The 19,641-nt window shown below is 43.7% G+C and overlaps 1 protein-coding gene across 10 annotated transcripts in view; it reads left to right on the top strand.

The window, feature by feature from the left end:
- TTLL11 (tubulin tyrosine ligase like 11) overlaps positions 1-19,641 on the top strand; it is a 276,253-nt gene that overhangs the window by 113,821 nt on the left and 142,791 nt on the right. For all 10 annotated transcript variants that reach the window (XM_055351835.2, XM_055351836.2, XM_063696740.1 and 7 more), the window contains 2 exons: positions 2,984-3,079; positions 3,839-3,954. In XM_055351835.2, the coding sequence (XP_055207810.1) occupies positions 2,984-3,079; positions 3,839-3,954 (212 nt within the window). The remainder of the gene's footprint in view (positions 1-2,983; positions 3,080-3,838; positions 3,955-19,641) is intronic.

The raw sequence follows: 19,641 nt of genomic DNA, 5'->3' as shown, positions 1-19,641 counted from the left end.
TTTGGGAGGACAAGGCAGGCGGATCACCTGAGGTCAGGAGTTGGAGACTAGCCTAGCCAAGATGGTGTAACCCCGTCTCTACTAAAAATACAAACATTAGCTGGGCATGGGGGCACGTGCCTGTAATCCCAGCTGCTCGGGAGGCTGAGGCAGCAGAATCACTTGAGCCTGGGAGGCGGAGGTTGCAGTGAGCCGAGATGGTGCCACTGCACTCCAGCCTGGGCAACAAGAGAGAAACTCCGTCTCAAAAAAAAAAAAAATTAAATTAAATTAAAAATAAATATTTTCTGAATGGATGAACTAAGGTAAGTAAGTAACATTCATAGTTCCATTTTATGGATGAGGAAATTTGGGCTTAGAGCTGCTAAGTAACTTGCCTGTAGTCACACAAGTTAAAGGCAGAACTAAGATATGAAATGAGCCCCTCTTGACTACAAAGCACACTAATGCCATTTCTTTTTGGTGGAATTGGCAGGAAACTGGAAAGAGATAGCATATATTGAGTACCTTCTATATGATGAGCATAGGCCTAGGTATTGCTTTTCACTGCCATTATCAACAACCCTGACAGATAGCTATTGTTATCCTCATTTCTCAGATGAGATCATTGAGGCTCAGAGTGGCTAAGTACCTTACCTAGAGTCATGTAGCTAGTGTAAGGGACTGAGCTGGGATTGGAGCCCAGGTCTTTCTAACTCCAAAGCATTCCTATACAAGACCCAGCATATTCAAAAACATGCACTCAAGTTTAGGTTCTGGAAAATTTCATGCCACTGGTGGGTGTAGACCAACAGGGCTGATGAGGCTTTAACACCCCTACTCCAGCTCCCAGTATTCCCACCTTCACATTCATGAAACCACTGGGCATTGAACTGGGAAGAGTCCACCAGGCTGAGAAAGTACAAAATATACCGAAAAGTAAGAGTTGATGACTAAGGATGATAAACGTCATCACCACAGCCTGCTGCTCTCTGTAGCCTCATCAACATCACATGTCTCAGACCAGGTCTGGAGTTAGACTGATGATGTCACCAGAGTCTCTAAAAGGCCTCATCACTCACATCCACTTGTCATGTATTATTAAGCAGATCTATAATACATGTAACATTTTCTACTGAATTTCCATTTCTTTCTTTTCATGACCAAGGAAAGAAAAATAGAGTGAGGATGACTTTTCCCAACTTTTTATCCTTATTGCCCTTCATTGAAAAATAACTTCATCTTGAATCAGCCCCCAAAAATGGTCATTCAGACTCTAATTTCGTTAATAAGGATGGAGCTACAGTTTAATAATTATCATTTAACTAATGCATATTCTATATAGACTAGTAAATGGATTTCCCTCATCTTTCCTCCTTGAATCCACAGAGAAGGGGAGTCTACAACCCTATCTTTTTCTTTTTTCTCTTTATTCTCCACATTATTTTTTGAGACTTTGGGGTTCTATTAATTATGTTAGAAATTTTCTGCATTATCACTTCTGTAGCCATAATGAGAGTCCTCTGGAGAATCGAAAGTCCTTGTCATCTGAATCAGAATCTCATTAGGGGCAGCGATCTCAAGGATGAGCAAAAGTTATCCAGATGAAGAGTTGTTCTAGGCAGAGAGAACGAGATGCTCATGAGTGGCTGGCCCCAATTGTAGGAGCTGTAAGGAATAGAAAGAAACCCGAGTGACTGGAAGACAACGCTTCACCCAAGGCAGAGTGCTGGATTTAAGAGCAGGCGTGAAGCAAATGGTGTTGGAGAACTCCATCTGTGCAGGGGGGTCACACAGGGCCCTGCGCTTAGAAGGGCTCTGAGCTTGGTTTAACTATGTGAAACTGTTCATCCTTTTTGAACAAAGGGCCCTGCATTTTCATGTTGCACTAGACCACACAAATTGTGTAGTCAGTCCTGCTTGGGTGTGAAAGCCAGCTCTGTCATTGATTAACTAGCTAGGCGGTCTCTGGGAAATCCATTGGCCTTCCTGAGTTTCAGTTTCTGCTTCTGTAAAGTGGAGCACGTAATCCCTTCTTCAAATATGCTGTCATGAGGATTCAGTGAGACTATGAATAATCAGTGCATTGTATAGCAATGGGTGCCTAGTAGGTGCCTAATCAATATTCCTGTCTTCTTAACTAAGAGGGTGTATCTGAATCACCTGGGGAATTTGCTTTATTCAAAATACATTCACCTGGGTTCCGCTCTAAGCACTTCTGACTCTGTAGGGATGTGGTGGGTTTTTTTTTTGTTTATTTGTTTTTTGAGACAGAGTCTCATTCTGTCACCTAGGCTGGAGTGCAGTGGCACCATCTTGGCTCACTGCAACCTCCACCTCCTGGGTTCAAGCAATTATCCTGCTTCAGCCTTCCATGTAGCTGGGATTACAGGTTCGCGCCACGACACCCAGCTAATTTTTGTATTTTTAGTAGAAACGATGTTTTGCCATGTTGGCCAGGCTGGTCTCAAACTCCTGACCTCAGGTGATCTGCCTGCCTCGGCCTCCCAAAGTGCTGGGATTACAGGAATGAGCCACCAAGCCCAGCTGATGTGGTGGTTTTGAACGGGGTCCTTATATGACACTGATGTATACCTCAGGTTTGCAAAAGCAGCCTTAGGTTCTCAGAGAGCTAGCTAAGAAGCCACTTAGTAAAGGAGAGCAGAAGAAAAGGCAGAGGGAGCAATCGATGGACTACTACTCATCCTCAACATAATAAAAAACCTGTTAAACAAGAAAGAGGTCATCAACTTAACAGCCCTTCAGACGAAAAAGACAGTGCTGAAATGCACTGTGGGAACTCATCCCATTATCAAGGTTCCTGTAAAATTTTCTGCTGTCCATTTGGTCTGACAAGTACCCCCAGAGGAAGAGGGGCTGTGGACAAGAGAAGCCAGGGTCAAGGCCAAGGTTGGGGACTGAGTTTGAATTTATTTTCAACTTAATGACCCTAATACCATACTCAATAGAGACAGTAATTCTGAATTGTGTTTATCCTGCCCAGATTTTAGGCTTTGACATTCTTCTAATGAAAAATCTGAAGCCTATACTACTTGAAGTAAATGCAAATCCCAGTATGAGAATCGAACATGAGCACGAAGTAAGTATTTTGAGCATCTCATTGACTATGTTGCCATACAGCTGAATATTCCTACCCTCATGTTGCTCACTTAACAAAACAAGATTGGACATTCTCAGATTTTCATAGCCAAATTCTGTTCAAGTCAAATAATTTCAGTTTTGTTGAGTTCTCAACATAGGCTATTAATACAAGGCCTATCTGACCTGTGGTCACTTCCCAGCATGCCGTTTTTCCAATGTTGAAGGTTTGGAAACTTAGAAGCAGCTGAGCCTTCCCATCAGTTTTGACATGAACTAATTAGCCTCAGGAGATGAACTAATTGAAATTCTATGAATATGATTTAGTCGTGTTGACATACTTGAATCACGAAGATAAATAATACATTTAGCAGTGGTTATATTTTTCTCCCCCTCCCCCAAAAAATGCATTTTAAAAAACTGGAAGGAAATACATCAGATATCAATATTGGGTTTAGAGAGGATTATATGGATTATTTTAGTTTTCTTAACCCCTTTCTATATTTCTTAATTTTCTGCAGTGAGCATGTATCATTTTGATAATTAGAAAAACATAGTGCTATTTTTCCTCTTCATGTATTTGGTTAATTTATAAAAGGAAATCGACATTCTTAAGGTAGTATAAAGGAAGTCTTTAAAAATTTTCTTCTATAGATTAGCATAAGCAAAATTTACTAGTATAACCCCTGGAGCTAGCTGGATAGCCACTTGGCACGGAATCACGGTCTCCACTGTGACACACAATCCTTACCCGTTCAAGCTTTCTCCAGGGGTGTTTGAAAATGTCCCCAGCCTCGTTGATGAAGAAGTGAAAGTGGCTGTGATCAGAGACACTCTGCGCCTCATGGACCCACTTAAGAAGAAAAGAGAGAACCAGTAAGTACTTTTTTATGTCATTCATTTCTATCAACTCCGCCTCCTAACTCGGCTTCGTATCCTAAGCAGGTAAGTTCTTGGAACCTGTTACCATTGTGAGTGAGATTTACATCTTAAACAATTCTAATAAAATATCTTTGTTTTATAAATATCAGCCCCCAAGCAATCAGTGACTCAAATCCAGAGTAATCTGACAAATAGGCTTCCGTTGATGAATTTCGGAGAGTTACCCAAATCTGGAATGTCTCTTCCTTTTTTTTTATTATTATTATACTTTAAGTTTTAGGGTACATGTGCACAACGTGCAGGTTTGTTACCTATGTATACATGTGCCATGTTGGTGTGCTGCACCCATTAACTCGTCATTTAACATTAGGTATATCTCCTAATGCTATCCCTCCCGCCTCCCCTGACCCCACAACAGGCCCCAGTGTGTGATGTTCCCCTTCCTGTGTCCATATTCAACATTCTTAAAGAAAAGAATTTTCAACCCAGAATTTCATACGGAATATCTCTTCTAAGAAGCTGTCTCCCTCAAGGCCAGGCCTCCCACTTGCCCGCCATTGCACACATAGTGCTTCTCTTTGAAATCCTCAAGCACAAGAAAAGTACAATAAAATGCAGGAGAAGAGGGCCATAGGTAACTAGGACATGGTAAGAGTTGCTTCCTTTTTATTTTCTTCATGTTTACACTCTTGCAGTATAAACTTTTAGTTTCAAAATTGGCAGGGCCAATTTAATGACAGTTCTATGATATTTACAACACTTGTAATTCTGCTTCGTCCCCACCCAGTCAGTGGTACATTACATTGCGTTGTTGGTGGATATATGTGCTCCGCCCTCCCTCCATGAAATCACCCCAGAAATGAGTGATATTTCACTTGAGTATGTTGTTTTGTTTTTACCAAATTCCAGGCTCTCACAAAGTAGGTGTTGAGTACATATCATTGTGTCAATGTTTCAGGAAGAAAAATCAAAGGCATCTCAAATAGCACTTCTCATATCCCTAGACGAATCAGATTGACCCTAATGAGCGCAGACAAATAAAGCACTTGTCAGTAATTGTTCAAGACTGGGAGGAATGCAGATTTCCCCAAGCAAGTGGTGGTTTGCAGGTTCCTCTACCAAGGCTTCTCACCACCTGGGCTCAAGCCCAAATATCACCCTATGGTAGTGCTTCTTACGCTTGGCTGCACATTAGAATCCTCTGGGCAGCTTTCAGAAAACCAATACTAGAGTTTCCACTTCTAGAGGTGCTGATTTTAATTGGCCTGGGTGGAAGGCCTGGCCACAGAAAGTTTCTAGGTTCCCTAGGTGATTCTGCTGTGCAGCCAAGGCTGAGTGCCACTGCCCTGCAGGAAATATTACCCTGAAGAAGTATTGGTCATAGTCTGAGTCAGGCTGGATGGCGCCGGCCTGGCTGAGTTCTTGTCAAGAGTGTTCTTGACTGTGTGAGGCACAGATTGCCATTGTTGGCAAGACTCAGCTGAGAATGTTTACCTGTAGTTTGCATGGGCCAATCCCACCAGGTGTGGCTTCTTCCACTGATCAGTGCTTCAAAGCTGTCCTCTGAGCAGCTCAGACCCGATGGCAGCCAAATAATGTGTTCACCAGTACGTATGTGTCTGCAGCTGCCTTCTTTAGCCATCCCAAGGGAAAAGCAATGGATTAATTGCTATTTGGTCAGAATTACTGCAATAAAACTCATTCCTCAAAAATCTATTCTCTAATAGTTATTGGTCTCAGCAGCAGATATTAGGTTCTGAGAAATCGTATGGTACTGTAAGGAGATTTGGGTAGCCTTTTATGCCAGTATGGCATGGCAGTACAGTTTTCTTAGGATGACTTTGACACATCAGCATTCTTTTTTTTTTTTTTTCTTTTTCATGCTTTAAGTTCTGGGATACATGTGCAGAACATATAGGTTTGTTACATAGGTATACACGTGCCATGGTGATTTGCTGCACCCATCAACCTGTCATCTACATTAGGTATTTCTCCTAATGCTATCCCTCCCCTAGTCACCACCCACCGACAGGCCCCAGTGTGTGATGTTCCCCTCCCTGTGCTCATGTGTTCTCATTGTTCAACTCTCACTTATGAGTAGGAACGTGCAGTGTTTGGTTTTCTGTTTTTGTGTTAGTTTGCTAAGAATGACAGTTTCCAGCTTCATTCAGGTCCCTGCAAAGGACATGAACTCATCCTTTTTTATGGCCGCATAGTATTCCATGGTGTATATATGCCACATTTTCTTTATCCAGTCTATCATTGATGGGCATTTGGTTTGGTTCCAAGTCTTTGCTATTGTGACTAGTGCTGCAATAAACATATGTGTGCATGTGTCTTTATAGTAGAAAGATTTACAATCCTTTGGGTATATACCCAGTAATGGGATTGCTGGGCCAAATGGTATTTCTGGTTCTAGATCCTTGAGGAATCGCCACACTGTCTTCCACAATAGTTGAACTAATTTACACTCCCACCAACAGTGTAAAAGTGTTCCTATTTCTCCACATTCTCTCCAGCATCTGTTGTTTCCTGACTTTTTAATGATCGCCATTCTAACTGGCATGAGATGGTATCTCATTGTGATTTTGATTTGCATTTCTCTAATGACCAGTGATGATGAGCTTTTTTTCATATCTTTGTTGGATGCGTAAATGTCTTCTTTTGAGAAGTGTCTGTTCATATCATTCACCCACTTTTTGAGACACATCAGCATTCTTATTCCTTTATTGGGAGCAAGAAGTTCAAGAGCCCTTGTATGGCCTGAGTCTTTTTAAGCTGTGCCACCTAACATGAAGGGGTAGAAGCGTTCTACTGTATTTTCATTAAATGACATTGAAACACATTTAGTTTTATTTTTCTTGTTCTAGTTGCTTTTCTTTACCTACACCAGTTAATCCATAGGAGCTGCATTCTATGTGATCTATATGAGCTGCAGGCCTAAAATTTAATAATGGGGCATAGGACCATTGGGAAGGATAGGAAAGGCATTTTACAACTTATCAAGTCATAAATAGCAGCACCTCATTTTTAATTTAAAAAGCATTGACTTTTTTATTGATAACCAGGAACAGTTAGAAGTTGGAACTTGACTTTTATTCTAATATAAAACCCTTTCATCTCATCCTCTTCTTACCTACAATGTAAAGATATATGATAATAGCTAACGCCATTTACTGATATTTTTTCTTAATTTCACCTTTTGTTTTTAACTCAGCAAGGATTATCCATGAAAGTACTTTGTAATCCATAAAGTGTGTTTATATGTAAGGGATTATGATCATTTTGATAAATTTACCATGCAGAGGAAAAGGCTGAAATTATTCTCAACTCCTTTGCGTAGAAATGTTTCAGAATAAGTTGAAAAATTACCTGATTTATGCTGCACAGTGTTGTAGTGCTGAATCCTGTGTCCAAATCTGAGACTATGTCACTCCAACTGCATAAAATGATGTTATGTAGACTTCCAGGCTAGAAGTTACCTTTAGAAGCCAGGGTTTCTAGCGTTTGCACAGAATCTGACCTATTTTTTGAAAAAAACAAATGGAATCCCAGCCTTTCCCTTCAACTCTTTAGCAAAAGAGGATCTGAAGTTTCTGTCCATCATTAGTTATTTCTTGAGAACAGTTTGTCAGCAAGACTGCTGAGGCGGGTCTTCACTTCCTCACACAGACTAAAGATAAAAAGTAGATCCCCCAAACTCCTCATCTCCCCAAACTGCCCTGGCCAGGTGCAGAGGAGTCCTCAGAAGGAGCCCCAGACCCGTGTGCATGCATCACGCATCTCCCTGAACTCTGGGTCTTATAGCCTAGGGTCAGTTTCTTGGTAGGACTGAAAGCAGTCCTCAGGCAGTCTACCGGGGGAAGAACTTGACTCTGCTGACACCCACCTTGGCATATTCGAGGGTGCCTTCTCTGGAGCTGAAAAACCTGAGATTCCAATCCTGACTCTGTCACCAACTGGTGGTGAGTCCTTGGAGATGTTGCATAGCTGTTTTGAGCCTCATAACCTTTTCTATAAAATGGGGATAATGATGTTCAAATAAACAATGAGAGGCCAGGCACGGTGGCTCACACCTGTAATCCCAGCACTTTGGGAGGCCAAGGCGGGCGGATTACTTGAGGTCAGGAGTTCAAGACCAGCCTGGCCAACATGGTGAAACCCCATCTCTACTAAAAATACAAAAATTAGCTGGGCATGGTGGTGCATGCCTATAATCCCAGCTACTTGAGAGGCTGAGGCAGGAGAATCGCTTGAACCTGGGAGGTGGAGGTTGCAGTGAGCCGAGATCGTGCCACTACCCTCCAGCCTGAGTGACAGAGTGAGACTGTGTCTCAAAAAATAAATAAAAATAAAAATAAGTGAGAAAAACTTTTAATGTATGGTAAGTGCTTGATAATGCTGAGTTTACCACTCAACAGCAGATCACAAGGTCAGGAGTTTGAGACCAGCCTGGCCAATATGGTGAAACCCTGTCTCTACTAAAAATACAAAAAAAAATTAGCCAGGCATGGTGGTGCATGCCTGTAATCCCAGCTACTCGGGAGGCTGAGGCAGAAGAATCGCTTGAACCTGGGAGGCAGAGGTTGCAGTGAGCCAAGATCACACTACTGCACTCCAGCCTGGCAACAGAGCAAGACTCTGTCTCAAAAAAGAAAATAAAAAAGAAAGAAGGTATCTACTGGACATGAAAGAAAAAACAATGCTTAGTTATTATTCTCTTTCCTGGCATACTTAAAGTATATTTTTTAGTTTAAAATCAATGATGTATCCTAAAAATGAAGCTGCTTGATGACTGTGGACTAGAATCGACATTGGAGCTGGTTACCAATGGAAGGTTCTGTTTCCAGGTAGCAAGATGTCACTGGCTGATATTTATTTCATGTGTTAGGAGAAATTACCTTTGGCTCCTGAAGGAGGAAAACATCTGTCATATGTGAACTATTTTGGCTAAGGTAGCATTTTGTAATATCTAGTGACTCAATTGATTTTCTTACCAAGGTTCCGTGGAGGCTCTGTAGGGACATGCGAAGCAGGAAGCTTATGGGGTAGGATTCTGGAAACGTTATATAAATGGAGGTAAAATTCACATGTGATACAATGAACCATTTAAAAGCGCACAATTCAGTGGCATTTAGTACATTCACAAAGTTGTGCAACCGTCACCACTAGCTCTACAGCGTTTTACCACTCCAAAAGGAAACCATCAAGCAATCACTCTCCATTCCCCCTCCCCCCACTTGCCGGCAACCAACAGTCTGCTTTCTGTCTCTGCAGATTTAGCTATTCTGGATATTTCATCTGAATAGAATCATACCCTATGCAGTCTTTTGTGATTGGCTTCTTTCACTTAGTATAATATTTTCGAAGTTCACCCTTGTGGCTTGTGTCAGTACTTCATTCCTTTTTACAGCTGAATAATATTCCAAGAGATGGATAGACCACATTTAGTATTCATTTGTCAGTTGATGGACATTTGGGTGGATGCCATCTCTTTTTCAACCAGAGGGATGCTACAATGATCTATTTCATATGTTGGCATTCTACATTAGATTTCCTTTGAAGAGAGGGGATCTTTTTTGCTACGAGAAGTTTTTAGAACTCCTGTTTTTATCCAGCCTCCTCATTTATTGCTAAAAGCCCAGACCTTAGAACTCATCATGCTGGTCAGTTCCCTGGTTCAAGAACCTCCCTCTGAGGCTGGGCACGGTGGCTCACGCCTGTAATCCCAGAACTTTGGGAGGCCGAAGCGGGTGGATCACGAGGTCAGTAGTTCGAGACCAGCCTGGCCAACATGGTGAAACCCCATCTTTACTAAAAATACAAAAATTAGCTGGGCCTGGTGGTGGGCACCTGTAATCCCAGCTACTCGGGAGGCTGAGGCAAGAGAATCGCTTGAGCCCGGGAGGCGGAGGTTGCAATGAGCCAAGATGGAGCCACTGCACTCCAGCCTGGGTGACAGAGCAAGACTCCTCTCAAAAAAAAAAAAAAAAAAAAAAAAAAAAAAAAATCTCCCGCTGAAGCATCACTGACAGAGGAGCGGCCTGTGTCCTGGCAAGACAATAGACTTGGTATCAGCCAAGCCTGGGATAATGTTCTTAATCTCTGATCATTGCACCCTGGGCTTGGTGGTAAAGTCACTTTGGCCTAATCATGTCTGTAAAATGGAAATCCAGGTACCTCCTTGGCTGGATTGTCATGGTCATGATAAGAAATTACACGTGTGAGAAAGGCCCATGGAATCTGAGAGCATTAGACAACAGCTAGTTCTTAGGGTCACCAAGTGGTCAATCAGGCTTTCCTTTAAAATCATGCTGATGGTGACAAATAAGTCACCAGCTGTTGAGGCAAGCTGTTTGAGTTGTGGACATAATGGTTCTGCCCCACTGAATCATACATGGGGAAGCTATGCTGGAGGGAGGTAAGAAACTTGCCCCAAGTCCCAAAGCTAGTAAGAGATAGACTGGAAACTGGGTCCTGGGCCTGACTCCTACACCAGTGTTTGCCTGGTCATGAGGCTGTATTGGTCTCCAGTTTCCATTTCACATTCAAAGCTTAATTTTGAAGGTATGGGAAAAAAATAAGAATAATCAACGGAAAATTTCCCCTTTCACTCAAGGTATTAGGGCAGCCTAAGTCTTTCTTTTTAAAACTTCTGTCAGAGGCAGAAGTAAATAAATTGCAATCTCAATTATTTTTAAAGCAAGGTGCTTGTTCCATCAATTGATTAATTTTGGGCTCGAGGGGACCCATTTTACTAGTATTGGGCTCCTTCTCCTGAACATAGATATTTCAGGGAACTGGACTCCTTTCTCAAGAATCATAGCCATTCAGGACCCCAGTGTAATATAAATGAAGACAGAGACAGGCTTGGAGAAATCGGAGGGGGTTTTATTGATATCACGATGCCACGCAATGCCTGGGAGCTGGGTTATGGACTGCTTTCCTCTTATTCAGAGATATATATTTGGAACATGACTTATATACGGCCCAGAAGCCCCTTTTTCCACGTAACATTTCACGATCCTCTCCCCATTTCATTACTTCCTATCACCCTAACAACCAGGTTTGCTGTAAAGAGAGGAGTCAGCCTGCCAAGCAGCTGTGGTCCTAATTCGGAAGTGTTTGTCCACTAAAGGTTTTATTGGGCACTCAGGCTTTACTTCTTACCTTGTCTCCAAGCACATCTCTTGGGCCCTGTGCCATGTTTGGTGCCAATAGATGAATCCCCAAATCCAGTAGATTCTATGTAGAATCTAGAATAAAGTTGAAACATTCTCAGAGAACAGAAAACAAGGAATCTCCCAGTGGACTCTGTTTTGTGGCTGGGCCTTGTCGTACAACCAAGGAATGTAGCTTTGTCCAGTCCTGGAGAAGATTAGAGAAACATTAATCAGAAATTCTCCAGACCCAGAACCCTGCCCCTTAAATTGGTGGCACCTCTTATTGAAGTCCCCTCAAAAATAACGAAGAGGAGGTCTTAACTATCTAAACTAAGCATGCTGTCGTAAGGACAGAACATGATCTTTCTGACTGGAGAATAGATTCTTCCTGAAGAATCATCCGCTATCCTGCTGAATGGCCCGTTCATGTGTGCACTGCTGACCTTCGGTTGAAATTCTGGGCTCAATTGATTCCTGAGGTGATATGGTTTGGCTCTGTGTCCCTACCCAAATCTCATCTCGGATTGTAATCCCCACAAGACCTGGTGGGAGGGGATTGGATCATGGGGGCAGTTTCCCCCATGCTGTTCTCGTGATAACAAGTGAATTCTCATGAGATCTGATGGTTTAAAACTGTGTGGCAGCTCCCCCTTCTCTCTCTCTTTCCTGCCACCTTGTGAAGAAGGTACTTGCTTCCCCTTTGCCTTCCGCCATGATTGTAAGTTTCCTGAGGCCTCCCAGTCATGCTTGCTGTTAAGCCTGCAGAACTCTAAGTCAGTTAAACCTCTTCGTCATAAATGACCCAGTCTCAGGTAGTTCTTTATAGCAGTGTGAAAACAGACTAATACATGAGAGTTCAATCAGGAACCCTGACCCTGCAGACCAGCACACATTGACCCCAAGCACCTTTGAAGATTTTACATAAATAAAAAAGTCTGGGTCACAGAGAAATGAATATTTGCATACTTATTTGAATTTCATTTGCACCATGTGTGGATTACAGAAACAGATATTTATTTATTTTGAGTGTTTATTGAGCACTTACTGTGTGTCAGGGGAAGACTGCAGAAGTGAATTAGATCGCCAGCCAGTAGGAGTGGCAAGACCCACACATCAATATCTGTAAGGTGGAATGTGCTAAGTACTGCAAGCATAAAGACAAATTGCCAAGAGAGGCAAGTGTGGGGAGAGGTTATTTCCTGATGGGAAGAACTTTTAAAAACTGACAAGGAGGTGGCACTTGAGCTGAGGTTTAAAGCGTGAGTTGGATTTGAAATATGAAAATGAGGGGAAGGAGGTCCCTGGTGAAGAAAACAAAGGCACAAGGCTCTGTTGGGGGAGCCTTGAGGAGTTCAGGTAGGCAGGAGGGATGGGTGCATGGAGTGGATTAGGAGAGAGGAAGGTGGGAGCTAGATGGAAACCCAAAGCCGGAGGTTTATGGCCTTGAATGTCAAGAAATTTGAGGCCAGGCATGGTGGCTTACACCTGTAATCCCAGCACTTTGGGATGCCTAGGCGGTGGATCACGTGCAGTCAGAAGTTCAAGACCAGCCTGGCCAACTTGGTAAAACCCCATCTCTACTAAAAATATAAAAATTAGCCAAGCATGGTGGCACGTCCCTGTAATCCCAGCTACTCAGGAGGCTAAGGCAGGAGAATCGCTTGAACCCAGGAGTCAGAGGTTGCAGTGAGCTGAGATCACACCATTGCGTTCCAGCCTAGGCAACAGAGGGAGACTCAGTCTCCAAAAAACAAAAAACAAAAAACAAAAAAAAAAAAAAGGAAAAGAAATTTGAGCTTTTTTTTAATGTGATTTTTTTTTCTCTCCTCTAATGAATGTGTCACAGTTTTTATTCTTAGTCCCTGGCACAGTATTCAAAACCTTTTTTTTTTTCCAACTTTTATTTCAGGGTTGGGGATCCATGAGCAGGTTAGTTATGGAGCTGTTTTTCTATCTGGAATGCATGAAGTCTTGAAGGGTATCTGTGATTTTGTGTATATGTGTATTTTTTTTCTGGAGCAGAAGCCAGAAGTTTCATCATATTTTCAAAAAGTGAAGAACCGAACTGTCATCCTATTATCATTGGAGGCTATAAAAAGCCACAACTTGTCTGAGGTTCCTGACTTCAAGATACATTGCGTTCCCCATACCTTGAAAGGTCTCAGGTTTCAGATGATAGCAAATGAGAAAAATGTGCATACATTTTCAAGTGTGAGCAGGAAGGAGATGACTAATGATAAGTGCATTATTTTATGTGCAAGAAGTAAAACCAGACAACTCTCTTCCATTTGAAAACGTTTAAGCATTAAGTCAGAAGTAATCAGCAAAAGCCTTATTTGTGGGAAGTCTGTTGAGAGGGAACCATTTCCAAGATGTATGGGGAAGAATTTCCTGAGCTGATGTGAGAGTGTCATTCCAGAGGGCCATTAGACAGGAGCCGAGCCCCTCTGCCGGCAGGTAGGCATGCTCTCCCTCTTGCTGTGGGTGGAGCAGATGGGAAACTAGATGAGCATATGGCCAGTCAGTCACCATTACGGGGAAATGGCAGTGCTGAATTCTTTGTGGGCCCTTCCAAAGTTATTCCAGGTAGTGATGAGGTAGCAAATGTGTTTGGAAATTTCCTTAGGAGTTGCACCAGTGAACCTTAAATGTTCGTGTGCTTTTAGAATCAGCAATTGTTAGCCCAGAACACAGCGCATGCTGGGCTTAGGAGACCAAGGTTTTAGTATCAGCTCCACCTTGGTCTCAGAAAAGTCACTTAGACTTTCTGGAGTTCAGTTTCTTCATTAGAAAAAAAGGGGAATAATAGTTTCTGCTCTGCCTGGTTCACAGGGGAGTGTTTCTTGAGTGCTGACCGTGTATAGCATGGTGGAAAATGTTCACATATAGTCCCAGCTAGTCCTCACGTAAGATCTGCAGTAGGGGCTATGACTACTTCTATTTTATAGATGAGGACATTGAGGCTTGGAGAGGTTGAGTGGCATGGCCAAGTCCACCTGCTTATGAGAGACAGACTGAGATTTAAAGCCAGGTCTGTCCAGCTCTTGCCCTGCAAGAGAACAGACGTGCAGATATTTAGCACATGAAAGAGATGGGTGCCTGCAAGGCGTTAGCATTCCCTGGTTGGGTTCATGCCTATCCAAGGCCTGTTCTCTGTCTGTAAACTTTGGGGCAGGGTCTCATGTCTCTATCTCCAGGGCCAAGCTCAGAACCCAAGCAGGTGCTTATGGGTAAGGAAGGTCTATGGTCAGTGAGGCGGTGACTTAATTTTCAATAATGTTCACAACCAGAATGAATATAAAGTAAGCCAATGTACAAAGAAGAGTGACTTAAAGCAGGATCTCACATGAGACAAGAGAGAGTCCAAGACAGAAAATTCCCCATTTGCAGTTATGTGTCCCAGACCGGAGAACAGGCTGAAGTTTCATAAGAAGACCTGGTGAGCCAAGAACTAGATTGAGTCATATGAAATCACTGATAGTAGACAATTTCTGGAATACAAGAATGGCAATGTCATATGGTTCAACCTAATAGTTGGCTGGGAATGGTCAAGACAAGCTTCTTGAAGAAGGTAAAGAAGGTGGGGCTTGCACTAGCTTAGGCTTGGATAAGTAAGAATATATAAGTAGGCTTGGGAGAGGAAGTATGGAGGCAGGAAGCAGGTGACAGGGTTGGGTGGAGCTGGGGAGGCACCAGTGGTGGGTCAGGACCACCCATCATAGTTCCAAAGGGGCGTTTTGGGGTGGAGAAGACAGATGCTGCTTCCCTGCTGCCCATTTCGTATTAAAATGTTTTCCTCATTATGAAAGTAATGTGTGCTTATTGTGGAAAAATTGGGAAGTACTGAAAAGTGCGTAGCATGACATCTCCCTCAAAGTCAGCCACCCAGAGCTAACCTGATTAACTTTTTACTTAATAAAAATAGTATAATATTCTCCTGTCATTTATAGTTGAAGCCATACTGTCTGTGCAATTTTGGTATGCTGTTTTTATTTTTCTCCTTTTTTATGGGATGGAGTCTCACTCTGTTGCCCAAGCTGGAGTGCAGTGGCGCAATCTCAGCTCACTGCAACCTCTGCCTCCCAGGTTCAAGTGGTTCTCCTGCCTCAGCCTCCCGAGTAGCTGGGATCACAGGCATCCACCGCCACGCCTGGCTAATTTTTGTATTTTTAGTAGAGACGGGGTTTCACCATGTTGGCCAGGCTGGTCTCGAACTCCTGACCTCAGGCGATTCACCCGCCTCAGCCTCCCAAAGTTCTGGGATTACAGCTGTGAGCCATGGCACCTGGCCTATTTTTCTCCCTTTTATAAGGCAGTTGTTGCCCCTTTCTCATTTATAACTCTTCTTGAACATCATTTTCATCAATGACTGGACCAGAGTTTGCCTCCCTATTGGGGAATGTTCAGTTTATTTCTAGCATCTATGCTTAAAGCTCTGTGTGCAATGAGAATGGTGTCGTAGGGCAGAGAGAGTCCCTGGGGAAGTAGGAGTAGAGATGTATTCTGGTTTTCAATGTACAGTAGAAGAGTGGAGTGGGTGAGGGTTGGGACCCTGGAGCGAGACTCTTGGGGGTAAATTTGGCTCTGGCATTTATCACCATAAATAGGGCAGAGATTCCCACTCTCTGTACTTTTTTTTTTTCATCCATAAAAGGGAGTTTTCAGTTGGATGTTTTTAAACCTACAAAGCAATGAGAAGTTCTTAATTTGGAGAGAAGGAATATGTTGCTTATTCCTAAGAAAGTATTTGACATGGAAAATATCCAATCTGAATGTAGTTAAATAAACTGAACAATATGTGTAACCTGAAAGGGTTTCTTTTTTTTTCTTGAGGAAAAAAGTGTGGAGGAAGAGGTGGTAAAGTGGGAAGAGTGCTACAGCAGTGCCAGGTTCATCTTCGACCGTGAGGATGGACTTGATTTTCTTCTAATGATCTGTTAGATTATCAGAAATGGAAGATCAAAATGAAAGCCAGTTTCAGTCATCATTTGAAAACCCTTGGTTATCACACCAAGTGTTTGGCAGTGTTCTCTAGCTGCTTTCCTTCCTTTTCTTTTGAAGCAATTTCCATTTCTTCCTTCACTTTAAGCAGCCGAAGAGCCCTTTGCAACCCTCATCACAGAGGCTAATGAGAGAGGTGGGAGAGGGAGGAATTTGAGCGGTTCAGAGCAGGAGGATCCACCCCCAGGCTCATCCTCTCTGGGCGTGCATCTCATCAGTGAGAGTCAGCAGCCTTCTGTGTCTAGCTGTGGGGCTGGCTTTCCTGGATGTGCAATTCCTGTCTTGGGGGATGCCTTTATTTACTTAGAGAGGATCATTTTCTTCCTCCGGACTGCGCCATGCCTCTGCAGCACCGTAGACCAGTCCTGAGAAACTGCTAAGGTGTGAACGAATGCAAGTATGCATACGTGCATGAATGAGTGCTGAGGGCTTGCTACATGTAGGTTCTGTGCTAGAGGCTGGATCGGTGATGCCCGTAGCCTCTGTGAGGTGCAGGAGGCAGCAGAAGCACCAACAGCCAGGTGAGCCAGGCCTGGGCATGAGGAGATGTGGGTCAGGAAGGAGGCAGTGAGGGAGACCTAAGCCAAGGAAGCAAATCTTGGTGAGGGCTGCAAGGCAGGACAGGACATGGGGCTCTCAGAGCATGGACAGCTCCAGAACATTCATAGCTATATTCACAAATTTATAAAAGCTCTAAGCTGGAATCAACCTAATGTCCACCAACAGAAGAATGCACTCATTATGGATATTCACTCACTGGAATACTATACGTCAATGAAAATGCATGAATTATAGCTTTGTGCATGGATATTGACGTACAGCAAAAGAAGCAAGTCATACAAGAACATCTACAGTACAGTTCAACGAAATAAAATTCAGAACAGGCAAAACTAAACTTTGTTTTATAGAAGTGTAAGCCTAAGTAGTCAAATATGAAGAAAAGTGAGAAAAAAAGATCAGAGGTTTAAGGTGGTTACTTCTGGGCAGGGATGGGCAGCGGGAGGTGTGATCTGAGAGGGTTATAGGTGGAGGCTGAGATGTGGCTATGTTCTATTTCTTAACCCAGGTGGTGGCTGTATAGGTTTTAGAATTATTCTTTAAATGTATGTATCTATGTTATACATGCTTGTATATGTGTGATATTTGAAAATTTTACAGAAAAAAATAAAGAAGTCCAATGTATAATACGGATCACAGTGAGCAAGCAGGGACGGTGTCAAGAGATGGGGCCAGAGCTGCAGGGCCTAATTAATGAGTCAAGTCAAGCATTTGGCTTTTCCTCCTAAAAGCAACAGACAGATTTTCAAAGCAGGCTGACACGATGAGGTTTATGTTTTAAAACCATCACTTTGGCTGCAGCATGAAAGCCAAGTTGGGGTGAGGCAAGGGTGGCTGTGGGACAGTTATGAGTTTTGGGGGATGTCGGTCATGTGGGTTAGGTGGCAGGAGTAGGGATGGAGAGAAATGTTTGTATCAAGACGTTTTTAGGAGGATGAATGGACAGGGCTTGGTGATGGATTGGATCTGAGATGTGACTGTGAAGGAAGAACCAAGAAAGGGGCCCAGGTTCAGCAACTGGGTGGCTGTTGGTGCCAGTCATGGAGGTCCCAGAAGCTGGGAGAAGAACAGCTTTGTGAGGGCCTGATGAAGGGTCGTGAGACTTCCGGGGATATTATCTAATAGGTAGTTGGGTACATGGGCCGGGGGCTCATGAGGGGGTGTGGCCCATTACAACAATAATTGCTCCACAGACTAGACAGGGACGGTTTGGTCCCCATGTGCGGACTAGACACTGTCTACACCAAGTGATTTCGGTGGCAAATGTGGTGAAGTGGGGTGAACCCAGAACAGGAGGTCTGGGTTCAGATCCTGACTCTCACTCCTCTTTTTGGCGCATTCTTAACTCTGTTCCACCTCAGCATGCTCACAGAGCTCGGCCCTGCCTGCTGGCTCAGTTGCTGGGCACAGAAACATACTGTCTTCAAGGTGCCCTTTGCATATTACCTCTGTTGTCTTAATTCACTTTTAGGCTTTTGGAGTTGTGCAAGTGCCTTGGGGGCCTTAAGAAGCACTGGACCCCCCCTTGTAAAGCGGTGCCCATGCCTCGCAGGAGGAGTGATTGAGGACTATTGAGTGGAGCAGGCAGTGAGGGTTTCCCTAGAGCACCTGCTTCTCCGGGCTTCCCCAGCGAGCCTCCTCTGCTCATTGTCATTACAGCCACCATCTCCCCATACACCTTTGCAGGGCTTGGAAGTCCATAGAGTCATTTCAGACCAATTATCCTAAATGATATTTGCCCAACCACGCAAGGTAGTCAGGAAATGAGTCATTCTTCCCATTTCACAGGCAAGGAAACCAAGACTCAAACCACATGGCATTTCACAAGCTTTAGGCTTTAGGACTCTATGTGTTCGAGGGTAGGTTGCTGGTCATGGAAACGGTTACCTGTGTCCAAATCTACTAGCTGAAGCTTCAGCTAGGCTCTGTTTCTATACACCATGACCTCTGTGAGGTGCTGGAGGAGAGAAAAACTGGAATCTGTCCTCAGAAGCCTGATTAGGAGTGGGTACTGGAAGTCCTCTGCCAGGAGGAAATGGTGGAGGTGCTAAGGGTGTTTGGCTTCGAGAAAAAAGACCCCAGGGGATAGCATTTCCATTTTTACTTGAAGGTGGTTATGTGGGAAAGGGGGTGAAGTCTCTTCGGGCACCAATAAGGCAGAGCAAAGACCCATGACTGAAATTTGCAGAGGGATTTAAGCTCAAAGAAAGAAAGAAAACAGCAACAGCAATGACTTACTTCGCCTGAAATGATAAGGGTTGACTGAAAAGAGTAGCAAGTTCCGTGTAGTTAGAAGTAATCAAACCAAGGCTAAATAGCCATTCAGGTCTTAGTTGTGCCCTCTTGGGCAAGTCACTTAACCTCTTGAAGTCCAGGTCTCCTTATCTAGACAATGAATATACTGTTCCTACATTGCAGGTTGGTTGTGAGGACCAAATAAGGCACTGAAGCAGATCTCTGGGGACACTCGTTCCACAAGTAGCTATTGAGTTCCTACTAGGTACATGACATATGCTATCTGACTTAATTTTCATGGCAGGCTGGCCCCTCACTTTTTTTGAGGCCCAAGAAAGAAAACAAACTGAAGCCTTAGCCTCCTTCCAGCCCCTCCTTCTCTTCCCAATCCTGACTCCATCCACCACTGCAAGGAGTTGGGTAGACCCTACAGTTCACGCATCTCAGCTCTGTCCACAACGACCCCCACCCCCAACTGGCTGTTCCTGGCCATTCTTCAGGTCTAGGGAGAAGGCCCCAGAAGCACCATTTGCTCTTGAGAGGATGGACTCCAGCCATCTAGGAGGGGAATTTCGGGGTCCTGGATACCTAGAAGGGGTTCCCGGAGGAGGGAGGGCATGGGCTCCATGTGAGCATGCCTCCTTGGCCTCAAGGACTCCTTGCCCCTTGGGAAGGGGGCTACCAGAGTTGGGCTGGAGAAGGACCCTCTCAAACGCAGGGCACA

Source organism: Gorilla gorilla, chromosome 13 (assembly GCF_029281585.2).
Source record: "Gorilla gorilla gorilla isolate KB3781 chromosome 13, NHGRI_mGorGor1-v2.1_pri, whole genome shotgun sequence".
Classification (NCBI taxonomy): domain Eukaryota; kingdom Metazoa; phylum Chordata; class Mammalia; order Primates; family Hominidae; genus Gorilla; species Gorilla gorilla.
Note: the sequence above shows the minus strand (reverse complement) of the source record. Positions and strands in the feature narration are given on the sequence as shown.